The 9,564-nt window shown below is 41.8% G+C and overlaps 1 protein-coding gene across 2 annotated transcripts; it reads right to left on the reverse strand.

Moving 5' to 3' along the window:
• Nucleotides 1-2,157: 2,157 nt before the first annotated feature.
• cdv3 (carnitine deficiency-associated gene expressed in ventricle 3) lies at nucleotides 2,158-9,535 on the reverse strand. Of its 2 annotated transcripts, none has more exons than XM_013912358.1 (5): nucleotides 9,021-9,535; nucleotides 8,323-8,399; nucleotides 5,844-5,977; nucleotides 5,493-5,658; nucleotides 2,158-4,321 (listed from the first exon to the last, which is right to left on the reverse strand). In XM_013912358.1, the coding sequence occupies exons 1-5, from the start codon at nucleotides 9,204-9,206 to the stop codon at nucleotides 4,195-4,197; spliced, it is 690 nt and encodes a 229-aa protein (XP_013767812.1). In that variant the 5' UTR covers nucleotides 9,207-9,535; the 3' UTR covers nucleotides 2,158-4,194. The 2 variants fall into 2 exon arrangements, with proteins under 2 accessions (XP_013767812.1, XP_005738953.1); XM_005738896.2 differs by having other exon boundaries at nucleotides 2,159-4,321; nucleotides 5,493-5,661.
• Between the last annotated feature and the right edge of the window lie 29 nt (nucleotides 9,536-9,564).

Consider the following 9,564-nt stretch of genomic DNA (forward strand, 5'->3'; position numbering starts at 1 on the left):
CTTGACATATCTTTAATTTCTTGGTTTGATGGTGTGTAAAACTATTTGTAGATTAGATTTGATTTAGATGTCGGGGGAAAGGTTACGTTTAAAAGCCTGTAACTAATGTAATCCAATGCATTTCAGAGAATACCCACCTCTATCTGGCATGCTCTATCCTCTAATAATACTCGTTCATCACCTAGAAATGGTACACAGGTAAAACACCTTCAACACAGCTTTCATAATGTCTTACAACAACATTTAATCTGAAATAACACTGACAAGACAGCTGCGAACGTGTGGCAAATAATTTTTTATTTTCCTCCTGTATATTATATAGGCCGTTCATCACAACAATACAGTGGAAGCAACAGTTGAACCGACAGTGAAAGAAGACGCACCAAATGTGCTCTAAAAACTTCAAAAAAAGACACCGTTCGACTGATGGTATAGTCTTCTCTGAATACACATTAGAAACCTAGAATTAAAAACGTTCTCTTATTTGTTATTATGCTTTGTATAAGGTCATTTAAAATCTATTTGTTACTTAGGAGATGAAACAACAACAAAAAAAAAACCACCTACACTGACCAAATTCAGTTTTATTTATTTTTCTGTTATTTAATCCTCACAATATTACTGGAGGCCAAAGTAATACTATCCAGAGTAACTTTCTGGTTAGATACCATAACCAGAAAGTTACAATAACGTCTGTTTTAACTGGATTTAGAAGCAGGAAATTAGAGGACATCCAGATCTTTATGTTATGTTATGTTAATAGAAATTCCTGCAGTTTAACTAATTGGTGTGTGTTACGTGGCTCCAGGGATAAATAAAGTTGGGTGTCACCTGGATAGAAGTGAAAATGTACGCTATGCCTTCAGATGCTGCTGCCTAAGGGAAGCATGTAAATGGTAAACAGAAATGGTCCGCGCAGGGAACCCTGTGGTACTCCATAATTAACCTTAGTGTGTGAAGAGGACTCCGCATTTACATGAACAAATTGGAGTCTATTAGATAGAAATGATTCTAATCACTGCAGCGCAGTACCTGTAATACCGACTGCATGTTCTAATCTGTGTAATAACATATTACGGTCGACAGTATCGAACGCTGCGCTGAGATCTAGCAGGACAAGCACAGAGATGAGTCCACTGTCAGAGGCCAGAAGGAGATCATTTGTAACCTTCACTAAAGCAGTTTCTGTGCTGTGATGAGCTCTGAAACCTGAGTGAAACTCTTCAAATAAGCCATTCCTCTGCAGGTGATCTGTTAGCTGTTTGACAACTACTCTTTCAAGGATGTTTGATATGACAGGAAGGTTGGAGATTGGCCTATAATTACCTAAAACAGCTGAGGCAAGTGATGGCTTTTTAAGTACTGTGAGCTTGAAGGCCTGTGGTACATAGCCGATTATTAGAGATAGGTTGATCATATTTAAGATTGAAGCATTAATTAATGGCAGGACTTCTTTGAGCAGTCTTGTAGGAATTAGGTCTAAAAGACACGTTGATGGTTTGGAGGAATAATTACTGAAGTTAAGATCAATTGGAGAAATAGACTAAATAAATATTAATGGTATTGAAAGTAGCTGTAGATAATGTTACTTCTAGAGACCGAGGTTATGAATAATTTTTTCTATAAACATTTTCTTTTAGAATTTTATTTGCAAATAAATTCATCAAGTCATTAATAGTTAAGGTTAAATGAATGCTCCGCTCAGAGTTGTTTTTATTTTCTTCAATCGGTGACGAGTAGTAAGATGTTATAGCTTTACGGGGCTTTTTACAAAAATACAAATAAAACAAATTAATGACACGCCAGTTCCACAGCAGCTTACGAGTCATCCGCTTTAAAATGCAAATTTAAGAGTCAACTATATCTGATTTAAGGTTTTGCTTTGTTTTATTTTTTTCCTTTCAGAGTCATACGCAGCGTAGATGTAAAAGTTAAAAAGATAATCAACCTCTGTGGGAGGAGAATTGGGAGTAAAATGTTCGAGTTGTACGTCAAATCCAGACAAAGCCAGACCCTGAGTGTGTTGGGTGGTGGGTGGGTTCTTTTAAATTTTGAAAGTCAGTTGAGTCATTTGGCTGTCAGCAGATGCACGATCCTATGAGGCGTTTCCTCATAGGATCGTGCATCCGCTTTAAAAGTAATTCTACTCCCTCAACAGAGGTAACACACCATCAGCACAGATTTCATGTCTCACAACAGCATTTTATCTGAAATAACATGGACAAGACAGCTGAGACTGTGTGGCAATTAACTGAAATCATTTTATTTATTTTTTCCTCTGTATACTTTATAGACTGTTCATCACAACATGTCATTGGAAGCAACAGCGAAAGAAGACGTATCCAAGAGACGCTAAAAAGATGAAAACATGAAACCTCCCAGAGACAGACCACAAAATCTGTTAGTTTCACTGCCTTCTCTGAATAAACATTAAAAGGCTGTATTTAAAACAAAGAAGACGTTTCTCTTATTTGCTGTTATGCATGTATAAGGTCATTTAAAATGTGTTTTTCACCCAAGAGCTGGAACTTTTGTGTCGGGACAAAAAACATCTACTCTGACAAAATGAGACAACATAGGAATCGATAATCGAGGGGACATCAGATTAACACAAGTCAGGCGTTTACAGCTTCAAGGATTCAGACAAGACTAAATTCACAAGGATCACTTTATTTTTTTTTTCTGTGTTGAGGGTCTTTTTCATCACAAATATTACCCAGCAGGTATCAATGCTCCCTAACATATTCATGGGAAGAACATACACAACATAACTTCATTTCTTTATGTTTCTAAACACACTGCTTTAAAGCCCACTGGATATTAACTGGGTGTCGCACAGCTGCACAAGCTACCTGTTTTACATGAGGACTGCGATTTTTGGATTACCTGTGAGGAAAAAAAACACAAAAGCCTTAAAAATCGGGGGGGTTTAGTCAGTATGGTCAAACATCATCAAGAAATCAGCATTTGAAAGTGGTTTCCAATCACTCAGACCACAGGAAAGCATTTGTTACCAAAAGGCTGGTTTCAGATTAGAAACAAGCTTTAATGACTCGTCTGATGCTCAATGAGAAAAAGGGCAGCAGAATCAAACAGTGGATATGAAAGACAGTTAGTAGTTGTAATCATCAGGCAAACTAAAACAGCACTACATTCTTGAGTTTGTTTTTCTTTTGCATGTTTTTTGTGTCTTTTTTTTTTTAGCAAAGTGGTGAGATCCGGAGGCAGGCAACAGCCCGTTGAGACAGCACTTCACTTCAGATGACAATGCAGTTTCTTTCTACCAGTAAGGCCACTTTATAAAGAAACATCTAAATGAGGACCGCAACCTATCGCTTCTTGTCCATTGCTCTCTGCAGAGTGTTGTCATCGTGAATTTAAAAGGAAAAGAGAAGAAGAAAAAGAACAATGTTTCAAGTTTCTAAATTAAAGAGCCTGATGGTCAGCTTGTAAGCAGAGGGAGGGGAAGGGGGTGGGGGGAGGTTGGTGTTCGCCCCTCCCCCCTTCCCATCTCCACCACAGTGAGGGTAGGGGAAAAAAAAAAAAAAAAGAAAAAGAAAAAGAAGAAGCTCAGTCCACATGGTCACCACCAGCTATGCTGCTGAGGTAGTATCCCCGCTCTCAAAGTCCCAACCGCAACTCAAGAAAAAAAGAACAAAAATACACCTCAAAATAACCGCGGGTTATAGCGATCTTGCAAAAAAATAGATATTCTCACATAAGTTTGTAAAATCATCTTGCCTAAAGTCATCTTCGATCCTCTGTGGCTTTTCTCAAAGCAAGTCCAGAGAGAAGTTGCGCCACACAACCGCTGCTCTGAGTACAATCCACAAAGGACACCTGTGTCGCCTTTTTGTTGCTGCTGCAGTGTCGTACGTTTGGGTGTATTTCCTAATTCCGTTTCGGTGGTTCCCTCTTTCAGCCCCTTCAGATGCAGTCCTTCAGTTTTGCCAACCAAACGTATGTGAAGTGTGTTTACTGATCTTTTTAAAGGGCGTGTCACTGTATGTGCTGCAGTGGTGGGGTGTTGTGTGTGTGTGTGTGAGTGTGTGTATGGGGCTGTGTGTTGTGTGTGGTGATGGTGGCACCGTGAGCTCTGTCAGGACTGCAGTCCACACAGCTTTGGGATCAGCTTCCTTCAAAGGGGCTGGGCAGGACCGTGCTGGAGGGGCCAGGGGACAGAGGGACGCCGCTCTACTTATCCCCCAGGATGGCGTACTGGTTGTCGAGCTGCAAGTGCTGCATAGAAGCGCCACCGGTCTCCTCTCTGCCACGGTTCCTGTGTTTCACAACCTCGAAGGTCTTCTCCATTTCTCTGTCCCTGAAACACAAACATCAGGTCATTCAAGGAGCAAAAGCAGAGATGAGACAACATTACTTACTGTAATTATGGTGGCACCACAGTATAATCATTCCTGCATAACTGAGCCTTTAGACACTTTATGTCCAGTGAAAAACTAAGTACCCCCCTACTACTTTCGTAGCTATCGAGAAGATCAGTAGCAGCCGGCTGCTGCTAATCAAATGACTTTGATCAACTGATCATCAGTAAGTGTGAGCACCTCTACAACATGAGAAGCTTTGGCAGTTTGCTGGTCTGGAGAATTCAGGCGTGTGTTAACACAAAGCCAAGGACGAAAGATATCAGCAATGATCTCAGAAGCAACTGTTGCTGCCCATCAATCTGGGAAGGTTTACGAACAATATGAAGTCCATCACTCTGCAGTTAGAATGATTATTAACAAGTGGAAAATATTCAGTTGCTAATATGGCAACTTTTCACTCAAAGGTCACCACACCTCAGACTCTACAGGCCTCACTTAGCTTGTTAAAAGTTAAAAGTTCATGAGAGCACAAAGACTGAACACGTTTGGCTTGTTTGGAAGGTTGCAAGTGAACAAACCACAAGACTTCTGGAACAATGTTGTTATGACAAAGTGCACAGAGCCACATTTGGCTAATCAGCACAAATGGCTCACAGTAACTGTCAAGCACAGTGGTGAAGGGGTGATGACTTGGGCTTGTTTTTCAGACTGTGAGTAACCATCAACTTATCTAAATACCAGAGTATTCTAAACATGAGGCCGTGTGTCCAATAATGAAAGCATCAGGACAATGATAACAAGCCTAAGAACAAAGTTTAGTACATATTTAAATACCATATTTGAAACAAAAATTACAAATAAAATAAAGCCAGAAAATCAAAACAACTACTGTTAACAAAAATGGATTATGTGGCACACAAAGGCTAGATGCTACAGCACAAACAGGAGAAAATAAGGATGTGATGACTACAGCGCTAACATCATTGTGAGACAAGAATACACTGCCACGTAAAACTAGCACGGCAGAAGTCAACCCTAACACAGATGCGAGAGGGAAATAAGTGATCTACAAAGAACCGCCAAACAGTTCCCAGAGCTGAAGAATATTTTGCCCTTAGGCTCATCCAGATACGTTATTATAACGGTTTTCCTGTAAACTCTGCTTACTTGCGTGTCTCAACGTGCTTGGCGGTGGCCAGTAGAGAGGGGAACTGTGTGTCACTGAAGATTTCAGGAGGGCCCTGGGTCGGGCCTCGTTTGGTGGTGGTAAGTCGAGCTCCCGGAGGGCGATATACACCAGCGGGCTTCGCCTCAGGTACCTCTACATTCTCTACTGCTGAAATGAAATGCATCAAAAAACAAAAATCACTGTGCTGCTCAAAAAAAACAAAAAAAAACAATGGAAAATCTGAATTTAAATGACTGAAACAAAAAAGGTTTTGAGGGTTTCCTTAACAAATAAAGGCCCTCAGGCCCCCCAGGAAGAAAAAAAGGTCGATTTTACATCGGTTTACTCACCCACAGGAGCAGGAGGAGGCGCGGCACCAGACTTGTTCCAGGGACCTTTTTCACCTCGTTCTCCACTGACGAGAATGATCTCTCCATCCTCACCAACCTCCTCCTTCTCGTACTCCTCTTCCTCTTTCTCGTCACTACAAACAACCAGGAGGCAGTAAAGCAGAGTGCCCAGATGCTGATATAACTGAATGCATCAAAGCTGACCTTCAGAGTTACTCAGCTAAGGTTAGGACAGAAACCTCCATGTCCTGTGTGTCCCTGTACATTTACTACACAGCAAAACAAAGATCCTTCCTTTTATTTCCATCACCAGAATGACAGCATTCAAATATGGCTGATTTAGAGTTTTGGGTTCAGAGCCAAAGACTCACAAAAAAAAAAAAAAACCCATGAAATTTGGCTTCCATCCCCACTGCAGTGCACCTCCACAGTGTTTTAATACTATGGATATTGATACTTCTTGATCACTCTGTGAAAGTCCTGTTCTGGGCCATCTGGCTTGGGCCCTTCAGTGTGCAGAAACCTCCACCTCTGTGTCAAACTGACCTGTCATATTTAATCGCTGGTGATGCTGGACCTCCAGCTACATATCAACAAGCAACCTCCAGCGTTAGCTGGTAGTGTCGACCGTGCCCAGGCCCAAAAGCGTTACATCGGATGCCTGTTCTGTGAAGTAGGACCAACCCAATCACTGCTTACGACCAACTCTACTCACCAGACTTTGTCTTCTTCCTCAAAATGAAACAGAAGATTAACAGTTGCTGTTTTAATACAGTGGAGGAGACATAGTGTGCATTGCTGCAAGAACAGGACTTCCAGGGAATGATCTAAAAATAGCAGGAACACTGGAAGAGGTCCAGAGGTGCACAAGGACATTGCCTGCTATCCCCTTTTAAGGTCAACTTAAATTGGGCATGATTTTTGGATCTTGAGGTTAAAGTTGCACCTTGTGAAATGTTTGGAACTGTTTGTGTGTGGACAAATTCGTCCATCCTATTTTAGGGAAGTCTGATTGTGACATTCTAAGTCGGTACCAATAAATAACAATCAGGATGGCAGTGGAGAGGTTTTTTTGTGTGTTTGTTCTGTTTCTAATCAGCCACTGACAGTGGCGCATGTCAGCTGATTAGCATTTCTTTCACCACTCCCTCTGTTTAACCTCACAGCTAAAACAGCTGTTCTTTTATTTATTCACTCAAGGGTTCAAATTATTTATACTGTGGAGGTTCAGAACAGAAACTCTTAAAAAAATAAAACCAAGGCCCGGAGCCCAGAAACAGCCCGGCGGGGCTTCAGTCCACCCCGCAGGATGCCTTAACTCTTTACTCCTTGAAAATGTTCTAGGAGAAAACCTTGAGGCTCTTTTCTGAATTGAGTGGTTACTGGCATTTTTTTCAGACCTTCTTGTAGAACAAAACTGCCTGTGAATCAGAAGTTAGAGAGGGTGGTCTCTGTCTATGCAGTTACCCCTGGAAAGACCCGAAAACTATTCCAGTGGTCGTCAAACCACGCCTTTAATGATATATACTGAGGTGTCAAAACTCGCCATTGAGGGTACAGGTGAGGTCGTCAGATGTCGCCTTTACATCTCGTTGTGATCCAAAGTGATGATCTAACCTGAGCCAGAGGTCTGACTCAGAATTGGTTTTACTACCAAACACCAGCCATTGCCCGCTATACTACACCAACGTATATGAGTAACAGATTCGGCTCTTCACCTGTCACAGATTTATTATCGTTTCTATTTATTTAAAAAAAAAAAAAGAGGATGTTTTTGACAGTTTAGCACAACATTTCTGTTTTCACCTGCAGAACAAACTCCAGGTAACGAGTTTCTGATGGATTTCTTGGTGTTACCACAGTAGCATTTTTCTGTAATAACATTTGACTGAATGTTGAAACGGCACTAATTTTTCTTAGGACATAATGTTTTATGAATTAACAGTTATTATGAAATGTCTGAACTATTTTAAATCAAACTGAGCTGTTTGTGGCTTAGTAATAAAATAGTATGACATCTGTTCTACACAGGCAATTTATTATAAGTTCAATTAAATTGTATTTATCTAGCAGCAAAACCCCCCCCCCACAAAACGGCTGTCTTAAGGGGTTTTATAATGTAAAGTACAGACCCTACAATAATACATAGAAAAACAACAATCAGATGAGTAAGCAGTTGGCGACAGTGGGGAGAAAAAACCCCCCCCCCCTTTTAACAGGAAGAAATCTCCAGCTCAACCAGGTTCAGAGAGGGGCAGCCATCTCCTGCGACCAGTTGTGGGTCTGCTGAGGGGGTCAACTTGTGTTTCTCAGCATTTAATCCATGAATTAATTCATTGAAAACAGGAAGGATGCGCTGTTGCTGTTTGAAAATTTGACTTCTCTTTCCACCCTCTGTCCCAAAAACATCTGTATGGGAGCGTTATCTCCTGCAAGCCTCTGCTGAAGCACAGCTTAACCAAACATGTTTTAACCTCACCTTATCTGCAAAGCCTGGAGTCGAAGCCCGCTGTAGTCCACTTCTTTGTGCTCAAATTCTTTCCACTCCTCGTCCTCCTGGGCAGAGGAAAACATTAATTCGTGCACCTCACAGTGAAATCACACTTTAACAGCCCTCTAAGATCACTGTAGTCCAGTCATCATTGTGTGTGTGTGACAAGTCGTCAAAGCTAATCGATAACACAGCTGTATCACCTGATCATATCCTGATGTTATTAAGTGCTAAAAAGATGCTCATCTGCTAACAACTTATAACAAATGGCGGCTCGGCCTTGTTGAGAAACCACGATACAAAGAGGAGGGCTGTCAGCTTTACCTCCTGCCGGCACATGATTAACATGTGGATTTAAAATGTTTACATCTAATCTTATAAGTCAGAACATATTTAAAAGATCGCACTCGAAGTCAGAGATCGTGGGGAAAAAAAGCTAAAAACGTGCGTCGTGGCACATTGTTGTGCCACTGGAAACCATACGCCGGCTTTTCCTTCCATCATCCTAGAAAATAAACTCACGTTATTACCGCGACTTCATAAAACAACGTAGGGAGGGGGGAAAGGCTGCCGCCAAGCAGGGCTTCTCTCCCAGAGGCTCTAATTCTGATCCGGGAGCAAACACCCGGCCGGACACCGGTGTGTGGTAGCGATGTGAAAAGTTATCGCAGAGCAGCGCCGGTTACCTTATCGATCTGAGCGTCCTGGTTCTCGTTTTTAGTCGATTTCTCCTTCTCCTTCTTGGTCTTCTTCAGTGCCGCCGATGTGGGCCCCGCGGCGGACTCCTTCCCCTTCCCCTTCTCTTTCTTCTTCTTTTTATCCCTCTTGGCAAAGAAATCGTCCAGGCTCTTCTCAGTTGGTACATCCGCCATTTTCAAAGAGCAGCGTTAACTAGCTTCAGTCAGACAACCGAGCAATGACAAACGTGAAAATAAGCACTCAGACCGAGAGGACAGCGGGTGAAGCGAGCAGAGGAGATGGAGTTACTCTGGAGTCCTTTCACTTCTTAGCTTCTGTTACAAGCTGACTTAAAAAAAAAAGGTTCACTCCGGTCCTCTGCCCGAATCGTTAGCTATCCTGTCAACCATGCCATGCAGAGGCTATTTGACAAATCTGTACCGTCAACCGGAAGCACTTCTCCTCGCTTCCGCTTTCTTCTTCTTCGCGGTTAACAGCAACAAGGTGAATTAGCGCCACCTACTTGCCCAGCAACTTGCCTGGGAACGTTTA

Source organism: Pundamilia nyererei, unplaced genomic scaffold (assembly GCF_000239375.1).
Source record: "Pundamilia nyererei isolate P.nyererei 1_Seehausen unplaced genomic scaffold, PunNye1.0 scaffold00087, whole genome shotgun sequence".
Taxonomy (NCBI): Eukaryota; Metazoa; Chordata; class Actinopteri; order Cichliformes; family Cichlidae; genus Pundamilia; species Pundamilia nyererei.

What these genes read in the sequence shown, in the direction of transcription:
- cdv3 (XM_005738896.2), bottom strand. Translation starts at nt 9,206, where the DNA reads ATGGCGGATGTACCAACTGAGAAGAGCCTGGACGATTTCTTTGCCAAG. An exon ending in GCCTCCTCCTGCTCCTGTGG is followed by an intron (nt 5,662 to 5,843) that starts GTGAGTAAACCG and finishes ATTTCATTTCAG; the next exon opens with CAGTAGAGAATGTAGAGGTA. An exon ending in AAGCACGTTGAGACACGCAA is followed by an intron (nt 4,322 to 5,492) that starts GTAAGCAGAGTT and finishes TTTGTGTTTCAG; the next exon opens with GGACAGAGAAATGGAGAAGA.